The 22,569-nt window shown below is 49.7% G+C and overlaps 2 protein-coding genes across 5 annotated transcripts in view; both read right to left on the minus strand.

Annotated features, from left to right (window-relative positions):
* Positions 1–72: 72 nt before the first annotated feature.
* On the minus strand, positions 73–1,134 carry PNMA1 (PNMA family member 1). The gene has a single exon (XM_052647260.1). The coding sequence runs from the start codon at positions 1,132–1,134 to the stop codon at positions 73–75; it is 1,062 nt and encodes a 353-aa protein (XP_052503220.1).
* Positions 1,135–2,840: 1,706 nt separating this feature from the next.
* Positions 2,841–22,569, minus strand: part of MIDEAS (mitotic deacetylase associated SANT domain protein) — a 68,109-nt gene continuing 48,380 nt past the window's right edge. For 3 of the 4 annotated variants that reach the window (XM_052646381.1, XM_052646383.1, XM_052646382.1), the window contains exons 3-13: positions 21,280–21,576; positions 16,118–16,463; positions 14,098–14,164; positions 13,491–13,633; positions 13,270–13,373; positions 12,748–12,823; positions 12,016–12,104; positions 9,679–9,828; positions 8,289–8,501; positions 6,604–6,800; positions 2,841–6,176 (exon numbers count right to left, since the gene is read on the minus strand). In XM_052646381.1, coding sequence (XP_052502341.1) covers positions 5,999–6,176; positions 6,604–6,800; positions 8,289–8,501; positions 9,679–9,828; positions 12,016–12,104; positions 12,748–12,823; positions 13,270–13,373; positions 13,491–13,633; positions 14,098–14,164; positions 16,118–16,463; positions 21,280–21,576 — 1,860 coding nt within the window. In that variant the 3' untranslated portion in view covers positions 2,841–5,998. The remainder of the gene's footprint in view (positions 6,177–6,603; positions 6,801–8,288; positions 8,502–9,678; positions 9,829–12,015; positions 12,105–12,747; positions 12,824–13,269; positions 13,374–13,490; positions 13,634–14,097; positions 14,165–16,117; positions 16,464–21,279; positions 21,577–22,569) is intronic. The other variant, XM_052646385.1, reaches the window with a different exon arrangement.

Below are 22,569 nucleotides of genomic sequence, written 5' to 3' on the forward strand. Positions count from 1 at the left end.
GCAGGACAGCACAGAGACACGAAGAAAAGCAGCTGTAATCTAGGTCTGCACGAAAGTCCGTTTTCTCGGGACTCAGAAGTGCCCCTCCAGGCCTAACTGCAAGAGGGCGGCTTCAGCCGCCTCCTCCTCTTCCTTGGCCTCCTCCTCACGGATCTGCACAAGCAACTGGAAGAGGTTAGGGGCCGGCCCTTCCGCAGCCCCAGTCAGCCATAGCTGCCTTCGGATGGCTCCGCTGTGGTTGGCCCCGGCAATGACTTGTTCCAGGCGGGCTTGGTTCACGTTATCTTTATCTATGGCTCCCTTCTCCACCACTTTCTGCAGCAGAGGCTCCAGACGAATGACATAAGCAGATAATTTTTCTCCCGGGTTCTGGTAAGTGTTCAGAAATCTGACCTGCACATCCCTGGAGCTCTCCACGCTTCCAAACACCTGCTCAAGCGCCTTCAGGCATTCGGCGGTGGTAATATCTGGGTTGTTGGTCTTGAGGATGCGGATGACATCAGCGGCAGGGCCTCGAAGACTCTCCATCAACCGCCGCCTCTTTTCTATATCAGACACCTGCCACTCCTCAATGACCTCATTAGCGTGCTCCAGCCAGGGCTCAAATGTCTCCTCCCCAGGCCCCGGGATGTCCCTCCCCGAGAACAACGTCAGCTTCTTGTACCATATGGATTCTATAAGAGGCTTAATAACATTATCCAAAATATAGTTTAGCATCTCTGCTGGCATATCTGGGCCTGGGGCCGGAGCGGGGTTCTCAAACCCAAGGACACGGGCAACATCTTGCACAGTCCATCCCTCTCGGGCTAGGAAGAGATGCAACCTTTCTAGAAATTCAGCGTCGGAAGTCGGAGGCTTAAAGACTACTTTCCAGACCCCTCCTTTACCCGGCATCTCCCTAGGGATGGCAGCGTAATCCACAGTTCCAGTGAGCTCTAACAAGGCTGCTTTGGCATTCTCTTCCCTCCAGAACATTCTCCCAAGCACTCGATAGTGCACCTGGGGCATCGCAGCCTGGAGGGTCTCTTCGATTTCAGCCTCATCGCAGTTCACCGGGATCCCCCAGACCAGCAGGGCTCTCTGGGAATTCACATCCATCCCTCTGCACCAGTCTTCCAACAGTGTCATCGCCATTTTCCCCAACTATCAAGGGCCCCTGATAGTTGGGTTATCAGGGGGTTAGATAAGTTAAGACTGTGGCTCCCTGTGCTAAAGGACTTAGGACGACAGCGGACACTCCCCTGCAATTTGCCCAAGGGAGTCAAGCTTCACGCAATCACAATTAACAAACGACACCAGAGTCCAGCTCTCGTCCTTTCACTGCCTCCACCAACGTCCGTCCTCCGCGTCCTCGGAGGGAAACTTGGGGGATGCTCAGTCACGCGCCCAACGCCATCTCGTGTCTCCGGTCGGCGTCCGCGGGCCCGGTCCCGCACCTGCAGGCAGGGTGTCGCGTCTCCGCGCAGAGGCCCGGAGGGAAGGCAGGCGGAGAAGGCAGCAGACGCCGCGCTCTGAAGAGGCCGCCGGGGTGTGATCCCGGGGCGTGGCCGCCAGTTCTCCGCAGCTCAGGCGCCGGCCACTCGCTGCTGCCCCTCCTGGCATCAACCCGGCTTCCGCGGTCAGAGCTCGGCCTTCAGGCGCGCGAGGAGCCGCTCCTCTGCAGAATGCGAACTGTGCCGTCCCTGCAGGGGGAGACTGTCCAGAGGTCGCAGCGAGGCCAGCCCAAGAGCGGCTTCTTCGCGGGCGTAGGTACACCCCTCTGGGCGGCGAGGACAGTCGGATACCCTGAGCACTAGCAGCCGAGGCGCGGGAAGGAGGCGGAAGCGCGGCTAGAGGCGGCGCCGGCGAAGGCAGGCCGCAGCGGCTGCGCGTGGGCTGCGGCGAGCTGACCCTGAACGGCGCTGAGGGGCTGCCCGCCTGACGGATCCGCAGCCAGCCCAGGCGTTACTGCCGCAGCGAGGGGCGGGGTCGGCCGACGAGTGGCTTTCGCCCCGCCCCCGCAGCCGAATCCTGCGCTAGCGTAGCCAAGGCAACGGCGGCCTGGAAGACTCCAGACCCTGACGCTCCTGCTCCCTGCGGTTGCCATGGTGCCAGCTAAGGGCCCGCGGAGCGTCCTCTGATGGCGCATTTCCTTTTTCATTTTCCAGATTTTTTTTTTCCTTTTTAAACAAAGCACTGTGTTTAAAAGTTTAATATAATTCTGGAATGCATTGAAGATGATATGAGTCTGTCAAGAAAGACTTAACTCACGTCGCTCCTTCAACCAGTCCAGTTCAGTCGCTCAATCACGTCCGACTGTTTGCGACCCCATGAACTGCAGCACGCCAGGTCTCCTGGTCCATCACTAACTCCCAAAGTTTGCTGTTTAAAAACAGATGCAGTACCAGCCGATCGATCGCACTGTGCACCCTCCGCGAACTTCATTCCAATAAGACTAAAACGCTGGAAGTGTGCAGTGTTTTCCTGTCAGACACTGAGTTGAGCCTTTTTCTTCTAAAATTTTGTAAGATCTAGACCTATTAAGTAACCTTTATAGCCAGGCAAACGCTAGTGTATTTACCCTGTCCTGGCATCACTGACAAAGGGCTGATAGAATGCTTATGGCTCAAAAATTTCAAGTAATTCCTTGCAAGCAAACCAAGGCCAATTTACGTCAATCCCAGATGGTGAAAATCTCCCCTAAAGGACACAGCATTCAACTATGAATTTTTAAAACCTTATTTAATAAAAGGTTTAAAGATACAGAAGAACATTCAAAAGTAAATAAGTTACATAGGTACATTACAATCACATCAGCAAGATTTTCTTTAGTGTGTTAATTTTTTTTTTATAAAAAGCACACAAAAAATAAAATCTTCAGTCTGGTCTATCACAACTGTACAGCAAAAGAGGTAATATTTATATATATGTACACTATTTTAATATGTAACAGTCTTTTTAAAAAAGGGTGCCACAGGCAGCAAACACACAGAAGGCAGTGTCCGATTTTTTTTTCAAAATAAAAGGAATATACTTATTTATATGCTATTAAAATATTTGTACAATAATTACAGACTGTCAAGGCTGTTCCTGTGCTCTGTCCCCTCCAACAAGGCCTTCGACTGAGAGACAAATGAGGAAAAGGTGAAACAGCTGCAAATTGTTAGAGGCAAATATTAACACAGCAAAAATATGGGGAGGACATACAATTGTTTTATAAAAATATGCATACTTCCTGTAAACCTAAGAAGTTAGGCTTGCCAGTCTGGTAATAAATACCATCCAAGAAAAGTGAGCCTCAATAAAAACATTTAAATAGCTGAAGCTTGAATATGTGTTGTATTCCTCCTTCATCTTAACATCTGGCACGTGAGAAGAGGTTAGGTCACTGAGGCAGTTAAATATATGGGATCCCTTTAGACATAAGCAGCACACGACCTCTGTGCCAGGGTGGAAGTGGGCAGCAGAAAGGATGGGTTGTGTACCTTAGCTGTGAGGGGGGCGGCTGAAGGCATGGAGGACAGTGCTGAAGCACTGTCTCCGCGGGTGGGTAAGAGACCTCAGAGATGGTCTAGAACATAGGCACTAGGTTAGTTTCATGCCCTTAGCTGAGTGTAGATGGAGGCTGAGAGATGGATATGTGAGATGGTGTGGGGAGAACCTTATAAAGCTGAAGGTGTTTATCGTTTAACTTCTTTAAGCAAAGAGTTTTGAGTAGAAGAAAAAAAAATACAAGCCGAACGTGTTCACAGGGAGAAAGCACCATAAAGGATATACCTATGCCAGTTTCTGTGGCTGCACCTACTTTATGGCAGGTCACGTGCCACAACTGCATCTGTTCGCTAAACATTTCACCTTTTACACTGCATTCTATATATAAATTCATTCTGGAACATAAACCCTTCTAAAATACGATGTTGGGTGGGGTTAATACGGAGAGGTACCATCTTGATTTTCTCCATCTATATTCACCTGCTCTTGTCTCTGTGAGCTTAGAAGAGGAAAATCACTCTAGACAAAGGAGGTTTCTGTTACCACATGTCCAAAAAGTGGCCTGAAACTAAATGCGGTTTAAATAGAAAAAAACCTTGGGGAACATAAGTAGCACTTTGGGGCAAAGCTGCGAAGGCACTCATATTACACATGTGATTTAGAAAACAGCCTACATTTGCTACCTTCCTGTTTTGGGAGGATATAGGAGATTTTTGCAATCTTGGGCTATTGAGCTTGTAGAAACCTATGGAAGAAACTCACTGGGAAGTTAGAGGTCTAGGTAGTCATCAGGAGTTGAGGAAGGAGAATTTTGTTACTCCCAGAGCTGGGCTCCTGTATAACCATATTAATATAGAAATGAATGCAAAAAAAAAACAAAAAACAAAAACCCCAAAACCTGATAGTGCATAGTTTAGAACAAAACTCCCCACTCCCAGCTACCAATATGATGCCTTTAGGCTACCTCAGCATAGCAGAATGAATACTTTTGGGCTCCTTCCTAACATGTAGACCTGTCATATACTTGCATTCACTTGGAACTTCTTTTTACACAACTAAAGTTGAATAGAAAGATCAGAGAAATAACTCAGCCCTCCTATGGGGCTGGCAAGTGAAGGGGCCTCCTGAATTTTCTAGCCCTTTCACTTCAGTGACTCCATGCCAAATATGGCTTATTCAAGCCAGAAACAAAACCAGAATTCTGGCTTCCAGCCAATCCCTCAGGCAACTTGAATGTTCAGCAGGGAGAAGAGGTAGCAATAGGAACTGTATTTGATCTCCCTTCACCCTGCTAGTCTGTGGTTTGGTGACACCTTCCACCTGCTTTCAGTGCTACTATCATTCCTATTGGCAAAACTTCCAGAGCAACGGGGCAAGGGACTTTAGGGTCTTGGAAATATGAGGTTGGGGGAGGGGGAGGGGGGGTGCCAAGAAGGTGCCTTGTTTTGGGATAAATGCACTTGGGCCTCTGGAAAGAAGGAAGCCCCTGGTCCCTGAGAGGATGTTAAAAATTAAATATTAAGAATAAATAAATAGCTCCCAAATGACACAAGTCAAGGAATGAAGGCTCCTGTCCAATCTGGCTAGGAGACCTCCCCCTCCCAGGGAAGGATCCAGAAATCTCCAGCATGCACAACTGAGGGCTGAGCTGTGGAAATCAGCTAGACCAGGTAGGGCGGCGTTAAGGTGGCAGCTGCCAAGGGCAAGACAAAGGCAAGCAGGGAACTTGCACCAAGGAGGACCAGGCTGGGCTTAGGCTAAGCTCCCTTAGCAGCCTCCAGGGCCTAAAGGTATTTGGCAAAATGGTGGGAAACCAGAAAAGCCAAGGCATGTCAGAAGCTCCCTCAGGCCGCCTAGCTCTGGAGCAAGTCTGAAAATTCCATCCTGTGCACAGTCCCTTCCCTTCAGCAGGCTGAGAGCACGCAAGGAGCACTGGCTCCTTCCCCGAACATCAGAGAAAACCTTCCTGCCCCGGCAGGCTGACAGGAATGGGTACCAGTCCTGGTCTCTCTCCCTGCCGCCCGCCCCGTTCTGGCAGCCTCCCTCCTGGGGAGGAGGTGGCCTCTCTAAGGACAGTTACCGGAGCAGCCAGGCTGAGCTCCCTCTCGGAGACAGCCACCACAATCCTTCCCAGGGAATCGCTCTTTCTGGGACTTCGGGCGGGCAGGGCCTCGGCAGGTCCCCTGGGGCGGGGGGGATGAATGCTGCCGAGGGGGCGCACTTGTGCTTTGCTCTCCATGGTGACCGACGGGAGCAGGGGGAACAAAGACGGAAGCGGCTGCGTGGTGAGATTGTGGCGCTGGGGCCCCTCCCCAGGGGTAGCCCCAGCAAGCAGGGACTCTCCTAGTTCCTGGAAAGCGGGGAGGAAAACTTCCAACAGACCAAATGCAAGAGAACTGGATCCTACAGCCCTTTACACTGCTCCTGGGGCCTTTATAAATAAAAAGGGCCGTTTATTGAATTGTATTCGTTTTGCAGAGACAAGTCCACGCGATCTCTCCCTCCGTAGGCTCGGGAGCTCCAGGCGTCAGCCTCTCTCGCCTGCACCGCTCTCCTCCCGCAGGGCCGGCTGGTGCGGGGAGGCGGCCGCAGTGGCTGCAGCGGCCGCGGCCTCTTTCTCCTTCAGCCTCAGGGCAGCTGCCTTCTTCTCCTGCTCCGCGTGGCTCTTCATGTGGGCGCTGCGACTCTTCACCTTGAAAAACACCCTGTAGCCGAACAGGAGGGGCTCCAGTCAGAGGTCTGTCTACCCGCTCTGGGACCATTGGGCTGGGGCACTTGCACGTGTCTGCGTGAGTGAGTGTGTGTGTGTGTGTGTCTGTCTGTCTGTCTGTCTGCGTCTGCAGTCGGGGCTCCCCAGCCCTTCTGGCTTGCCAGGAGCCACGTGGCCTAGCCCCACCCTCCAACAAAGAGACCGACTGGCTCCCAATTCAGTGCCATCATTCCTCTTCTAAAAGCTGCCAAGGGACGTCACTACCCTGGAAACCCCCTGAGCCAATCAGGAGACGAGGCGCAAGCAGTGACTCCTCCTACTTCTCCCTAGGACTGGCCGCCCAGCCCTCCCCCAACCGCAGCCAACCCACCAGGTACCTGTGGAGACTGGGCCTGCTGTGGAGACTGGGCCTGCCGTCTTACCTGCCGCATTTTTTACAAGGGAAAGTGTTCTCCTGATTCTGGGTCTTATTAAAAGTCTCTGTTTTTTTCTTCTTCTCCGAAAAAGGTAGTGCCCTTCGTGACTTTCCCGGCCCCTCTCTTGGCTTCTCGGAGGCCTGGCCACCCGCAGATCCAGGGGCGTTGGACTCGTGGCTTCGGAGGATGAGGATGTCATTGGCCTGGAGAGGGTCAAACAAGGAGAGGTGAGAGATTTAGGGAAATGGGAATCCCAAATTCTAGAACATCAGCAAACAGCAGGCTTGTAAAGATCACGCACTCCTGCTCATTGGTCCCCTAGCATCCTCTTTAATCTTTCCAGTGACAGGGCACTCACTGCCTTTTTGGAAGCCCAATCCATCTTTGACCAGTTCCGTTTTTACAAATTGCTGGTACAGTAATTTGGTGGGACAGCCCTAGCTCTGTAAGATAGGACTTCCTGATGCATCTGACAGGGGTCTTGCTTAATGACATGGCTTCATGTTTTCAGTATTTCGTCTGTGGCATTATTCCATAAATGATCTTCAAATCTATGTAACATGCCATGTCACTCAGAGGGTATAGAGGGGACAGAAAGCCCTGCCATCAGACAACTCAGTCTGAAGGGACAGACACACAGGCAGCTAGCTCATGAAAATAGTGGCCACCATGGGAAATGCCAAGCAGGTAACAGAGAGCACGGGACACCTAGTGTAGACCTGGAGAGGTGCTGCTCAGGGTATGCGAACCATGGACCTTGGGATATGGGAGACCCAGATGGCCATTAGAAGTCACACTTGTGTGCACTGGATCAAACTCCATAGGAAAGCATTCATAAAAGTTCAGCAGAACTCAGTGGAATGTGTATGTAGAGAACAGCTCTTAGAGGAGTGCCACCAAGGCTCAGAAGGGAGCAAACCTCTGTGTCTATAGTTTGGGAGCGGGGTTTCCTGCAAGTGTGTAAGTATACAAGTTAAACTAACAAAGACTCTCATACTAGTTTGCCAGCAGAGCCGTCCCATGGGTCTGTCTCTTGTGGGGCCAGGAACAGCTCTGGCCAGTGTGTCTTGCTTCTCAGCCTGTGATGTTGTGGACAAAATACTGTACTAAAGTCACTTAGCATCTCTGAACCCAGTTTCCTCCATCTGCAAGGTGGGCGTCAACACTGTATGGGGTTATTATGAGGAATGAATGAGATGATGAACAGGAAAGCACTTTGCAGACATGAATGAGGCACCATTATTGTTATTCCCATTGTCTCAGCTCCATTTCAGACACTTTTGTCAAGGACGCAGCTCTCTTAGGGGGAGCCCTATTTGAACTATAAGTCAGGAGTGCTTCCCAACCCTCCCACACACCTTCTGAATTTTCACAAAGTCTCTTTCCTCTGTGTCTCAGATACAGAAGCAGAATAGTGTAAAATTGGTAGCAGATTCTGGAGTCAGGCTGCCTAATAGCTGTCTTATCTTGGGCCTCAATCTCCTCATCTGTAAGATGGGAATGATGACAGTACCTACTACCTGGGTTTATCAGGATTAAATGAGTTAACAGCATAAAATATTTAGTACATTTCCTGCCACGATGATGACAGTCATCATCATGTTCCTGTTCTGCCCTCCCTCCCACACCCCCGGGCCCAGCTCTAGCCATCCTCCTCGGTTCTGGACTCCCCCAGGGAAGGCCACACTTACCGACTCATTGGCCTGTAGTGTCTGTGTGGCTTTGACAGCCGCTGCCCGCCGGCTTCGCTCTCGCCCCTCTTCCTGCTCCCCTTTGTCCTGGGTCTCTGGCATCTCCTCCTCCCCCTCCTTTCTGGTCTCCTTTTCTTCCTTCTTGGGCTCTAGCCTCTCTTCATTTGGGGACTCTCTTCTGGGAGGAGGCACCCTTGGGAACTTCTGGGAAGTCTATGGGGGACGAGGACAGGGCAGTGAGCCCACAGTGCGGTCACACAGTCATAGACACTAATTCTGATCCAGCGAGGGGCTCACCAGCCCCGGCTAATCCTGCCTGCCTTGCTTGGCCCAGCACAGCCTTCTGTGCTATGACCCTGCACCCTTCCACAGCTAGTCTGCCTGGAAGAGGAGAGGCTTGAGGGCCTGGGAGCCCTCAGAATGAGACCAAGCACTTGAGGTGGGGCTGGGGCATGGAGGAAACCTGCCTGTCCCGCCCCACAGGCCACCTGTCTTCTTGGGTATATCCAAGAGGGATTCTTGGGGTAGGGTGACCTGGTGGGGCCAGGCGCCGCTTTGAGCTCCATTCTAAACTATCTTTGTAATGTTTTCTCTCTCTCTACCCTCTTCCCATCTGCAAAAATGGGAACTAAATCACTCCCTGTCTTAAAGCAGCATGTCACCAAGTGTGGACTTATGACCCCAAGATGATATTAGGTGGATACATGGACACAGGATTAAATAACATTCTCTTTTCAGTTCTCTTTCAACACTGATTATGTCAAGGACAAAGCCTCAAACTGGCGTTAATGTGTCTTTTATACGTCTTTAGACTTAACAAGGAGAGGTCAGGCCTCATCTCAGAGGTTTGGCAGGTGGTAATACCTGGCTAGAATTTCATAACATTGTTTGGTTTTCATATATATAGATATTTTTACCAGTACCTTCTGTGACAAAGAGCACTGGTTTTCTACTTATGATTGTGATATAAAGCTTCCCTTTAGAGTTGATTTAAAGAAAAATAAGTAATAGCACAAGTGGTGTGTGACATGACAAAAGTGTTAATGGTGACATGTGGTAGGATGCAGGTATAGCAGAATTCATACAGGTGACACAAGAATGATTAAAGTTGAGGAAACAGCGTCAGAGGTCTGCTAAGAAAGGACAAGAAACTGATGCTGTACGAACACTGGGAAATGTCCCCAGTGTTCTGCATCAACACAGTGTATCATTACAATGACACTGGCAGGTAGAGAGGGCAACCCAAAGGCCCAGGGCCAGTGCCTAAGACATCAACTCCCTGGGCTGTCAGGGGCACTGCCTTCCTCTCTCTCCCCTCCAGGGAGTCCTGGAGAGCTTGGGCTCAGGCTCCCAGCTCAGCCTAAGCAGCGGAAGCTGGGAAGGGAGTCACCTTAATATCCACTTCAACCTCTTCCTGGGCCGACTTTTCATCACTCGTATCCACATCCCCGAAGGTTAGCGTCCCATTGCGGCCAATCTTCACCTGCTTCTTGTAGGTGTAGTAGAACTCCACACACTGGGCCACGGTCTTGGTCTGGATCTGGTTTGAAGCCAAAACTGAGGTCAGAGTTCCTGGTTCAGCTCACCTGCCTGGTGACACTACAGCCTTTCTCATTCCTGCATGCCCCCCCTTAACTTCAGTAAACACTAAATCCAGTAAACCCAGGAAATACAAGCATGTCTCCAATGTCTGCTGTGCACAAACCACTGACCAAGTCAGTTAACCAACACTTTACCATTTTTTTTTACATAAAGCTAAAAAGGACAACATGGAGCCACTGGGGAGATTTGAATACGGAGTATTATTATGTTAGTTTAAATTTCTTGGGTGTGATAATGGTACTTTGGTTTTGCAGGAGAATACCTTTGTTTCAGGAAATATTTAGGTCAAATGTCATACTGTAACTTTTAATGGTCAGTTAAAACAGAGAACACGTGTATGTGAGTTTATCTATGGACACAGAGAGAGAACAAGTGTGGCAAATGTTAACAACTGGTAAATCTGACAGATATATGGCTGGACATCATACTGTTCTTTCCACTTTTCTGTAAGCTTGAGATTTTTCCAAATGTAAAGTTAAAGAGGAAAAAGTCTGGGCACCATTCACATTCAAAGCCAGGCTAGGCCCAGTAACACGGCCTCTCTACATTAATTCAGGCATACGGTTTCATTATTCTTCAGGGAGCAGTGAGAACAGAACTGTCAAACTCCCTGATGTCGGGGAGGAACTCGGGGGAGACTGATACGAAAGCCCTGGAAAACCTGCAGGGGAAGCAGGAGGTTAAGTCTTGTTCTAACTCTGCCACTGAACGGCTGTGTGGCCTGAGGCAAGTCTCTTGGCAGGTAGTGAGTAGGGGGAGACCAAATGATCCTCCCAAGCTCTGAAACCCTTGCCCTCCTGTTTCACAAATCCCTTCGGCCACTGGGTTTGGTTTCTGGACTACTTCCCCCACCCCCGCTGCCCAGAGCAGAGTGTTTTCTCTGAGTCTCCCCTTTCTCCCCAGGCTTTCAGACAGCTCAACCAGTTGCTGGGCTGCACTGGGAACTGGGGGGTTCTGCCCACAGAGCCCAAGGGGTCAGTGAGGGCCCTCTGTGCATAAGCAGGGAAAAGACGTGACTCATCTCCCAGGAATAGGCAAGTCACAGATTCATTAATTAGATCCTGTTTGTACTTTTACTACCAATTCCCTCTGATCATCTGTTTGCCTGCCTAATGGTCTGTTCTTTTCATTAAAGCATTAGGGGTGCCTCAGCCAGCTTCCCAGGCATGCACTTCCCAGCAATACTGCCCAGTCAGGGAGCCCAGCAAAAAACTGTCCTCACGACAGGGCCCTTGGAGGAGAACTCGTCAGCACGTGGTCCAGGCCCCAGGGCGTCCCTGGCACAACCTACAATCCCAGGAGAAAAGAGCACACTCTGGGAAGCCGTCTTCCCTCAGCTGTCTCAGGCTTTGTGACACAGAGCTGGTGGGAAGGCGCAAGTCCTCAGATTGGCAGAACACTCTCTCCAGAGAACGCGGGGCAGGGAGGACAAGAGAAATCTAGGAGAATTAGGCCCGGGTCTCCTCGACTCCATCAGCTGAGTTCCTGGAAGGAAGCCCTGGGCCGCCCCAGCCTGACAGGAAGTGGGCAGAGGCCCCCCCAGTCACTTGTAGCTCTTGGTGCCCCCGCTCTCAGGGTGACCTCTTCTCCCACATACTAACTGTGGCCTTTGAAGTGCTCCAGCGCCTCGGGACGGCTCTCCTCTGCCTGCGACCCTCCTCCTCTTCCTCCTTCCCCTTCGGCAAGTCACTATTTTAAGTTTGGTGCTACAAGGTCTGGTACCCACTCAGGCCACTCTGGAGTGAGACTTCAGGGTGTGGCTACACTACCCTAAGATGAGGGAAGGGGCTTAGAACCAAGGTGGGAAAAATGCCTGATCATATCCCTTCTTGTTTTGTTTAGAAAAATGTCTCTGAAGCTACTAAGTGGCACTGACCTAACTGTTTTTTAAGAAGGCTTGGGAAGTAATTGCATGCTGCTCCTCCCCCAACAGATGGTGGTGGTGGTGTAGTCACTAAGTCGTGTCCGACTCTGTGACCCCATGGACTGTAGCCTGCCAAGCTCCTCTGTCCATGGGGATTCTGGCCTCCTGCATTGCAGGCAGATTCTTTAGCAGAGGGAAACCCCAAATCCTGCAGGGGGCTCCTGCCCTTCTCTTGCCCCTGAAACAAGAGCCCCAGCTCACCAGTTTCTGCACCAGAAAGAAGTCCTTCTTGTAGATGGCAATGCCCTTGTTGAACAGCTTCCTCTCAGCCATCTTCCACTGGTCGGAGCCTGCAGGGCAAGGAGGGAGCCGAGTTAGGAGGGCGGGGTGGGCCTGGGAGCACTGCGGGGGGCTGTTCTGAGCAGCGGGAAAGCGTGAGGTCGTCCACCCACCATCTCTACAGGCACTCAGAGCTGGCTGCACTTACTAGCCATGCTGCTTAGCCTCTGAGCCTCACTTTCCCCACTTGTGAAAGTGTGAAATGGGATCTAATAATAGAAGCCACCTCACAGCCAGTCTGTGGTGCAGACTGAGTAAAACCATGCATGCAGAAGCTTCTAGGTGCTCTGCCTGGCACAGACGGGAGGCACCACCAGACTGGCTCGATACCAGCGGCTACTACTGGTTTTGCCACTTGGTTAATGTCCTTCTGAAAGCACAGTGCCCAGTATAAGACAAGGCAGTCCCCAGGCTCCTGCTCCTGATACCCACACCTCCTGGGCTCTTTTGCCCGAATGGGCTCCCACATGCTCGAGCCCTTCTCCCTCCCCCTGTAGGGCAGAAAGAGAGCCACTCCAGCTCTGGGGTTCCCTCATGCTGGATCTTGGCTTATCTGCCCCCCCGCCACCTCTCCACCCCCGCCCCACCCCGGGTTGTGACTCCACACTGAGCCCCACTGATGCTGGAGGCCCCCAGCCCACCCCACCAGCCCACCTGTGTAGTGATAAGTTGCCAGCGGGTGATTATGGGGCCGCAGAGGCTTCTTCAGTAGCAGCTTATTCAGCGTTTCCTGAAAGGGAAGTGAGGAAAAGGTCAGGGCCCTGACAGGTTCTCAGTGGCCAAAATCCACGACTCTGAGTAGGGTGATTACTTAACTCTTAACTGCGGAGGTCTGGCAAGAGGGCAAGGTCACTGGGGTTGGGCTACTTGGGGTGTCTCAAAAGAGAATACCTGGTCCCCAGGGGAGGCAGTCACAGATAGAGAAGGTCCTCAGTGGACAGCCCTGTCTGAGGGGTGGGGGACCCACTACCTAGAGACTGGAGTGGACCCTGCACAGTGAAGTTTTGAGTCCAGAACCAGGGATCCCTCAGGCCGACCCCCTACCACTCCCACCTTGGTCAGACCCTCCCGCCTGCTTCTGATCAGCTCGCTGACAGGCCTGGCTCCTGGACCAGAGACACGGCTCCCTGCCAGCCTCCCCAAAGGGCCCTCCTCCACTGGAGGGCAGGGTCTCACCAGGATGTCTCCCCTGGACTCGTGCAGACAGTGCAGGGCCAGCTCCTGGTTGGTGCCGGCTCCAGGGAAAATGCTGGAGCAGGCAGCTGTCAGCAGGTCTTCCACTGGGGGAGGGAGGAGAGAAAAGCACTTGTAGGGCTGAGCAGGGCCGGGTCGGGTTGGGGCCTACCCCACCCATGGCCCAACAGCAGGCCCTTGCGTGCTGGCTCGTGCCTGCTCACCTTGCCTCTGCTTCTCCCGGCTGCTCTCCAGGACCTCCCATGGCTGCCACACCAAGTCAGCCTTGTGGGGGTCTGCAGCGGCCAGGGCACGGTCCCTCATTGAGGGGATTTCCGCTTGGAACCGGGAGCCCACATTGATCCGTCTGCAGGAGTGGAAAGGACAGGGAGTGAGGTCTCCCTGTGTGGGGAGGGAGAACCCGACTTTCTCCCTGGGGAATGGCAGGGGGTTGGGGGTGGGGAGTGGCTGAGCACGGCAAGGCTTCAGCTGGGTGTGAGGAAATCCAGCTTCTGTGAGGACAGCCTAGCAAGCAGCACCTGGTGCTGCCGGAAAGGCAAGGCCCAGAAGTTGCCAAGAGGAGAAGCTCCAGGTTTACAGCCAAGGAAAGAGCTGCTTGGACGGCCCTTCTGATTTTCTTTGGAGGCAAATTCAAACTGGGCTGGTCCCTTTGCCTTCCCTGTGACTTCCACACAGAAGCTGGGGTTGGCTGGGGGTTCAGTGAAGACCCTCAGCACACAGAACCCTCCTCTTCCTTGAGGGCCTGCCTGCATGCACTAGGCCCCAGCTGGCCACCCTCACCCCCTGGGCCAGAGGCTGGGCTGCACTTACGGCTCGATGCTCACTGGGGTGGCCTCTCCCATCACAGAGAGGACAGGCGGGGTGACTTCGGCGCTATCTATGGGACAAAAGGTAGGTTAGGAGACAGCACCCTCCTCCCTTGAACACGGCCACCCTCCCCAACCGGGGGGTGGCTGCTCTGTATGCACAGGAGCCACAGCGGTGACTCAGAGGTTCACGCTGGGCAGTCAGGCACCCTGAGTCCTGGCTCTGCAGCCTGCAGCTGTGACAACTAGCTGTGACTTTTACCAAAGACGTGGGTCCCTCCCTGTTCACACCTGCTACAAGGGGCTATTCCTACCTATCTCCCTAAGATGATGTCAGGGTTCAATGAAATCATGCACAAAGCCCAGCCCTCAATCAATACTAACTACTGTTATTACTACTACTACCAGTCACATTACTAGAGCTGCCCCGGGAGCTCCCACACGACAGCATCAAGTCCAACGTTCAACTACGGTTGCTCTAGTACAAGAGGCAGACACTTCCGCTACAGGATCGAGGCAGTGAAGGAGCCGGCTGTTTCGTAATTATCTCTTCACTTCCTGGCCAGGTTCTCTGCCTCAGTTTCTCCGAGCTAATCTTAATGCCCTATGCGATCAAGACACTCCCCCTTGGCTCCACAAACAAAATCTGCTGACTCCTCTCTGCAACCTGAGAGGAAATCTCAACTCCTCAGCTCAAGCGTCCAAGGCTGTTCCCCTGCCAACACTGCCTCCAGCCACAGCCTTGCCTGGACCGTCCATCCCTCGTGGCCCCTCGCACTCCCTGCACGTTCCACCTCCAGGCCTTTGCACCTCTCCTTTCATCAGCCCAGTGCGCCCTCCCCACCCGCTTCCTAGTTCAAGTTCAGCTCTAGCCCCACCCTCTCTTCAGTAAATGCTTTCCTCACCACCAGGGCTAGCAGCCTCTGCAGGCTCCCAAGCTTAAGGTCCGCTTCACTCACTGACCGCTGACTCCCACCCTGCCTGGACGCTTGCTTCCCTGTCTCCCAGGCCTCCACGTCAACTCCCCAGTGACCCAGCACTCTCTCTGGAACACACCACAGCGTCCCCCATGTTACTTGGTGCCCTCACAGGATCCGCTTCAGGCTTTACATATAAGTGCAAGAAAAATACTCATGGACGGACAGGACCTCTTCTCTGTCGCCAAGCTGGTCTCTACAGTGACTTTCTTCTTGCACCACCCAGGCAGGGAGAGAAGCTTCCAAGCTTCCAGTTAAAAGTGGAAGAGCCAAAGGCGCATCAGCTCAGGGGCGAGTCATTTCTCACCCAGACACCAGGGGGCACCAGAGAGCCATGTCATGATGAGGTCAGGGTCAGAGGTTAATGCAGTGACTCACCCCTGTCCTATCTCTGGATAGGTTTACTTTTTCTTAATCCTCTCTATCACCCTGATAGGATTATCCCCTTTTTCCAGGGGAAATGTTGTGGAGTGGACAACATTTTTTTTTAGCAGTTCACCACCCAGGCCAGCCAAAATGTCTGCTCTGGGCCAAAATGACTGTTGAAGAGACCCAGGAGACAGAATCTGCCACATAATATTAAGAACGAATGTGACACATCAGAGACGATGTGAAGTGCTTTACGTGTCTTAATGCATCTGAACCTCACCACAACCCTCTGAGGCAAGCTATTAGGCTGAACCATAGGAAACTGCTGTTTGTGATTCTAAAAATAGCTGAATACATATTGGCATTTCGTCATTAACGAAATACTACAAACATCCTCACTTAAATGCAGAAGAAATTGAGACCCAGGGAGTTTAAATGCCTTCCACAGGGGATGTAACAGTAAATGGTGGAACTGGGGTTTAAGCCCACCCCTACGTGTACTTGCACCCGCAACCTCCTTCTCTCAGGAGACAGAGAGCAGAGCCCCTTTCCCCACAGCATGCCGGCTCAGTCCCCAGCAGCCCTAAGCCTGAGTCTTCCCTGTCCACTACCCTCCTCCCCTCCACACTGCCTTCCCCAGACAGCTCCCAGGGGTGGGGTTGGCAGGGTGTCACTCACTAGACCGGAGCAGGGTGCGATGGGCACTCTTTGGCGTGATGGGAGGAGGGGCTGGGATGCTGCTGGTCGACATGATGGCATTGAAATAGAGTCCAGAGCCTTCCCGCACGGGGCTGAGGATGGGGGGTGGTGTGTAGGGGGGCAGCTCAAAGCTCCGCTCGGACGGGTGGTCGGCGAGGCGGACAGGAGAGCGCAGGTGGCTCTGGTAGGGGGTGATGTTGGAGTAGACGGGAGGGGCGATGAAAGTGCCCGCCTTGGTGGGGATGATCAGAGGCTCAGGTCTCGGCCGCTGCTTTGGTTTCCTCACTGAAGGCTCCCCCTCCAACTTAACGTTCATGTCCTCAGGCTGGAGAAGGAAACAGAACCAAGATGGCTCAGCGTCCCGCATCCTGGGAACACTGACGTCTTGACCACTGCTTGCCAGTCTCACCTCCGGAACTCAGTCTGCCTACCACACCTTCGTGGGCAAGGCAAGCCCGAGACAGGGAGCAGGGGTCAGCACACTGTCTGTCAAGGGCTAAATAGTAAATACTTTAGGCTTTGTGGGCCACATACACACATTCGTCGATGCACAGTCTTCAGTCTTCTCCTGACCCCACCCCTACCCTTGCTCTTTTTAAATAATCCTTTGAAAAGCGTAAAAACCAGTCTTAGGGCTGGATTTAGCACACAGGCCACAGTTGCCAACACCTGTCGTGAAGTATGCTACAGGGCAGGGAACTACTGTGGTTAAGGGCCCAGGCACTGAGACTGGATCACTTGAACTGGGAGCTACTTCCTTTCCTTACCGCTTAAAGTTACTTAACTCTGTGCATTCTTGTTTTTAACATGGGGATAACAAATACCTACCGCTAAGAGGACTAAATGAACCAATACACCGGGATCACTGAGAACAGCACCTGGTACATAGTAGCTAGTCAGTACTGGCTGCTATCACTACTTAAACCCCAAGCTCTACATTAGATGGAGGCCTGTATCGTGTGCCAAGACCCAAGCTGGGCATGTGCCCACATAGTGAACAGGAGAGCCCTGTCCTTGAAGAACTTTGATTCTCATAGTCTTAGTCCTACGATCACAGGCTAGCCTACTTGTGCTGTCAAAAGTTAGCCCTCCTGGCTTACACTTCTGCCTGTTTGGTATCCCTCGTGGGCCTCCACACAGAATAGAGGGCAGGGATGTACAAGAATACAGGCCTCTCTTCCCTGCATCCCTACCCTCTCAAGAGAGAATGAAGTCCGACAGGAGTGAGCAAGCGACCTCAATCACCTCCCTGGGTGCACAGGTGAGACTGGCCACACTGACTAAGTGGGCCCAGGAACCACAGGCTTTCTGCCCCTTCCAGCGCAGGGCCCTGACTCCCCATGAAGTCTTGGCCTTGTTTTTTAGCCATTTGCACCCTCTCTGCTGTTCCACAGACTAGGAAGAAATGACACTGTTCCTTTCCCCCCTACTTAGGGGCACAATATGATTGCACAGAAAGAAAAAAAAAAATGCAGTAGAGCCCAAAGCCCCCAAACGTGCTAGACAAGGAATCCAACATAAACTCAGTTAGCAGTAATGTTTTGTGATTTTATAAGGAAAATGGATTTAAACTATTCTATTAATTATCTGACTGCATTTTTCATATTGATTTTTTCAGTGTGATAATGATATTGTGGAAAGAAGGGAAGAAAGAAACAAAATGAAAGAATTCTTATGTATAATATGATGTACTTCAGATACAAAAACAAAGTATTTATGGTTAGAATAATGTGATGTTTGGGATTTGCTTAAAAAAAAAAAAATCCAGTGGCAGGAAGAAGTGGAAGTACAAATGAAAGAAGACTGGTTGCATTTTGAAAAATGTAAAAGAGGGTGATGGGTAGATATTAGGATTCATTATACCACTCTAATTTTTGCACATGATCCAAAATGTCCATAACACAAAGATAAAGAGAGACAGACAGACAGACCTCCCCAAAAGCCTGGTGTAGAGAGAGTCCTCAGGCAGGATATAAGAGATCCAAATTCCAGGGCTAACTCTGCCACTACTTGGCTGTACGATCTTAGGTAAGCCCCTGGCCTTTTTGGGACCTATTTCCTTTTCTACAAAATGGGCATGTTGAACAGTGTAGTTGCTTAAGCTCTGTCCTACCATCCTCAGGACAAGCTGCGCAGGCCTCCAGCCTCCACCACAAGCTTTCCCCTAACCAGAGAACAAGATTCCAGAGAGCAGAGACTATGCTGCTCATGAAAATCTTGGAGCTCTCTTTTGTGTTACAGACACTAGGCATGCAGGCCAGCTCTCCAGCTGAGAATGACTAAAAAATCCAGATTCAGTACAAAGCCACATTTCTGTGGGTATCAAGAGAGCGAAGGAGTTGGCAAAGAATTAAAGTGTCAAGGTCCAGGGAAAAGAGGAAAGCGAAAATGGTGAGTCCAGCATTTGGAATTGTGTTTTCCCGAGAGATAGATGCTGTTATGGAAGAGACAACTTAGAGGCTGAAAAACTGAGCAGAGCTTTTAATAAATTCAAGGATCCATCAGAATAAAAACTGGAGTTTAGAGCTTGCCAAAGAAGGAGAACTTGGTAAACCTGTAGGCTTTCAACTTGGGACTCCAAAGGGCAATATCCTTGGAATAAAAGTGAATCAGAAATAGACCAGTTCTCAAATGGAATAATGCCTAGCTTCAAATTATCTGATTATGTTAAAGTAATCCAAGATTGCTTGTGCTCTTCGCTACCTGTCAGATGCAAAGACAGATCCTCTCCAGGAGAGGAGAACATCATCCAGAGTCTTTAATTATCTCAACAACTTTTCATATATAATGTCTGACATTCAATTAAAAATAACCAGATATACAAGAGAGCAAGACGGGATTTAAAAACAAGAAATAGCAGATAATAGACACAGATCCACAGGGATCTCATTAATGGAGCTATCAGATATAAACTTTACAAAAACTATGCTTGGGAATTCCCTGGTGGTTCAGTGGCTAGGACTCAGCACTTTCACTGCTGGGGCCCAGGTCAATCTCTGGTCAAGGAACTAAGATCCCATAAGCCACGAAGTGTACCCCCACCCCCCAAAAAAAAGAGGAGAAAAGAAATACATGCTTAAGTTATGCAAAAGACTAAAAGGCATGGTTGAGAGTCTTATCAAAGAACTAGAAGCTCTAAAAATGAACCAAATGAAAATTCAATAACTGAAAAATAACTGAAAACAAGAGTATAATGAATGGGCTTAACAACATATTATCCAGATCTAAAGAGAGAACGGGTGGACTGAAACATAGGTCAGACTAAGGAAAAAAAATAACAGGAAACTGAATGACAGACAAAATATGGGATACAATGAAAAATTCTAACAAAATATGTAACTGAAGTCCCATAGGAGAGGAGAGAGAAAATGGAGCAGAAAAAATATTCAAGAAGCACTCTAAACAGGATAAATACAAAGAGAATAATATTTAGTTATTACAGCAAAACTGCTGAAAACCAATGACCAAAAAAAAATCTTAAAGCAACAGGGATAAAAATATACTTTACATTCAAAGGAGCAACAATAAGGGTTATAATGACTTCTCAATACTGTAACTATAATAGAAGCCTGAAAACAATGGAATGACATCTCTAAAATGCCAAAAAAAAAAAAAAACCACACCAAAAACCTACCAACACAGACTTCTCTACCCAGCAAAGTTATTTTTAAAAAATGAACATGAAATAAAAACATTTTCAGAAAATCAAAGACTAGTAAGATTTATTACTAACAGACTCACACTAAAGGAAATACTAAGGGATGTTCTTCAAATAGCATATAAATGATCTGAGATGGAAACTTGGAGATACAAGAAATAAAAAAACAACAAAACAATCTACATATATGAATAAATCTAAAATAAACAACTGAACAAAACAGTAATGTTATAATGTCCTGATAATGTTAAAATATATAGAGAATGAAAATTCATGTCAATAATTCTATGAGTTAGGGATTAGGGGAAAATGGAGTTAAAAGGGTTATAAGAACTCTGCATTCTCCAGGAAGAGGTAAAGCACTAACTTACATTAGATTTCAATAAGCCAAGAATGCATTCTCTAGGAAACAGAGAATTAAGCTCTAATGTCATAAGGCATTCACTGTGTAATAAGTGAACCTCTCTCCAATCCATCTAGAATAATACTAGCGATGTAACATCCTCCAGATAATTGAGAAAATGGTCACTCAAATCCCTTTCTGTAGGGCTTAGTTCTCTCATAGAACTCCAGGTTAAAAAAAGGCTCCTAATGGTAATCACTAAAGGAGTAATACATCAAGTATATAATTAATAAATTAATAAAGAGGGGAAATGGAATAACAAACTCAATCAATCCAAAGGAAAACAAAAAAGAGGCGGGGGTGGGGGGGAGGGGGGAATGCTGGCGAAAGAAAAGGTACCTGGCAGATTTAAACTGAAGTTTATCAGTAATTACATTAAACCATATCAATGCTCTAACAAAAAGGCAACGATTGTCAGAAGAGATAATAACAAATCTTAATTACATGCCACCTGAAAGATACACCTTAAGTAGAATGATATGGAAAGGCCGACAGTAAAAAGCTAGAAAAAAGTACAGATCCCATCCTCCCACCCACACTAACCAAAAGAAAGTGAAGTGCCTGACAAAGCAAACTTCAAAAGGCAAAACAACTACTAAAGATAAAACATTTCATGATAGTTTCTATGCCAATTCTAAATAAGCATGCAACAAACACTGCATCAAAATGCATAAAACAAATACTGACAGAACTAAGAAATAGACAAAACCTCCATCTTAGCGGGAGGTTGCAACACACACGTTTGTACTGAGAGAACAAGTAAACATTTCTAGGTCCCAGCGCTCAGCACAGGGCCTGACCCATATAAGAGGCCCAATCGAAATTTGTTGACCTGAAATAAAAGAGACTCACACACCAAGGATTTTCCTAAACAGTCCACATTTCAAGTATGAAACTGTTTCTTTGTCCTCTGTAAGTGCCATTTTTCCAAAAGTTCTGTTCGCAAAATATAAATAATATCCCCACGGGGGCTTGAATCCCTCCTATACTGCCACGGTCTGCTTTTTCCCATATAATGTCACTACTAAGGCACCAGGAGCACTCAGGTACGGCGCTGTTTGCACGGGGCGCCTCTCATACCTGAGCCGGGGCATCAGTCCCAGGGATACGGGTGGACCGCCGGCGGGTGACAATGACTGACGGCTTGTGCTCAGCGGGGTTCTGCTCAGGACCCTTTCCATCCTCATCAACACCTCCAGCTTGGGCTGCCTCGGTTGGGTCCACTGCTCGCACAGGCACAGACACTGGGATGATGAGGGGCACCATCCCGCTGTCCTCTCGTGCTCGCTTGGCTAAGGAAGGCTCAGAAAACTCCACCCCGCACTTGGTAGTTGAAGCCAACACACTTTTCCTCTTCTCCTCAGAGCCATTGGCATCCTGGAGAAGGGGACCGAGAGGAAATGAAAACGCAGATGGTTAGCAGGTAAGTCCTGATCTGCTGGTCCAGGACCCCTAGTCCCAGAGGACTCAGGCTCAAACACCTAGGATGGTTCCCAATGGTCCATGGCAACGTGGCCCTTCCCTGACGACCTTTCCCCCACATATTCCCAAATATTCTCCATAACCTCCCTTTTGCCAGGTTCTCCCATCTTGGCCTGAAGCATGAGTCCCCAGATGGCCATCTCAGGCCACAAATGGCTCACAGACATATTTTGTTTGGCCTAGACAGTGAGTGGCATGTGAAATAGCATCTACATACTCAAAACATATCTCTGCAAAATAAAGTAAGCAAGGAACCTGTGGCAAAGTAAGGGTGGTCTTCGTTCTCTATCTCCCCACTGACAGCTGGCTGAAGTCAATTCTACAGCCTCCTATACAAAGGTCTGGCTATACAGATTTTGCGGATTGAGATCTCTTGTGAAAGAAGGGGCAAACACTGGCTTTGGAGTCAGATTCTAGCTTCTATCGTACCTTTATGACCCTGGGAAATCCCAGCTGGGCTTTAGTTTCTTTAGCAATAAAATGGGGTAAATGCCAGCATCCCAGGATTCCTCCAATAAGGTTTGATGAGAAACTACTGGTGATCAGGGATAAGAAACTCCAAGTACAACACAGGTGCTCAAATTCTATTCATTCTTCTTCCCTGTTTAGACTGTCTTTCTTTCAAATCAACTTTCTTGCAAGATAATTAACATGCAACAAATTGCACCTATTTTTAATTATAGTTTGATGCAGTTTGACAAGTATAACCCCCTGTGTAACCATGACCACATTCTTGTCTTTTAGCATACTGGATCTGGAAATAGTTTCACCTCCCCCTACTCCCAACCCTGCAAGACCCAAATGAAGAAGGCAACCCACCGCAAGGGGCACTGCATTGCCCTGCCTGCAAGCCTGCATGTGAATAAAACCCATCAGGTGTGGATACAC

This window comes from Budorcas taxicolor, chromosome 10, assembly GCF_023091745.1.
Source record: "Budorcas taxicolor isolate Tak-1 chromosome 10, Takin1.1, whole genome shotgun sequence".
Taxonomy (NCBI): domain Eukaryota; kingdom Metazoa; phylum Chordata; class Mammalia; order Artiodactyla; family Bovidae; genus Budorcas; species Budorcas taxicolor.

Excerpts from the sequence above, each read along its gene's own strand:
- PNMA1 (XM_052647260.1), bottom strand. The coding sequence starts at position 1,134 with ATGGCGATGACACTGTTGGAAGACTGGTGCAGAGGGATGGATGTGAAT.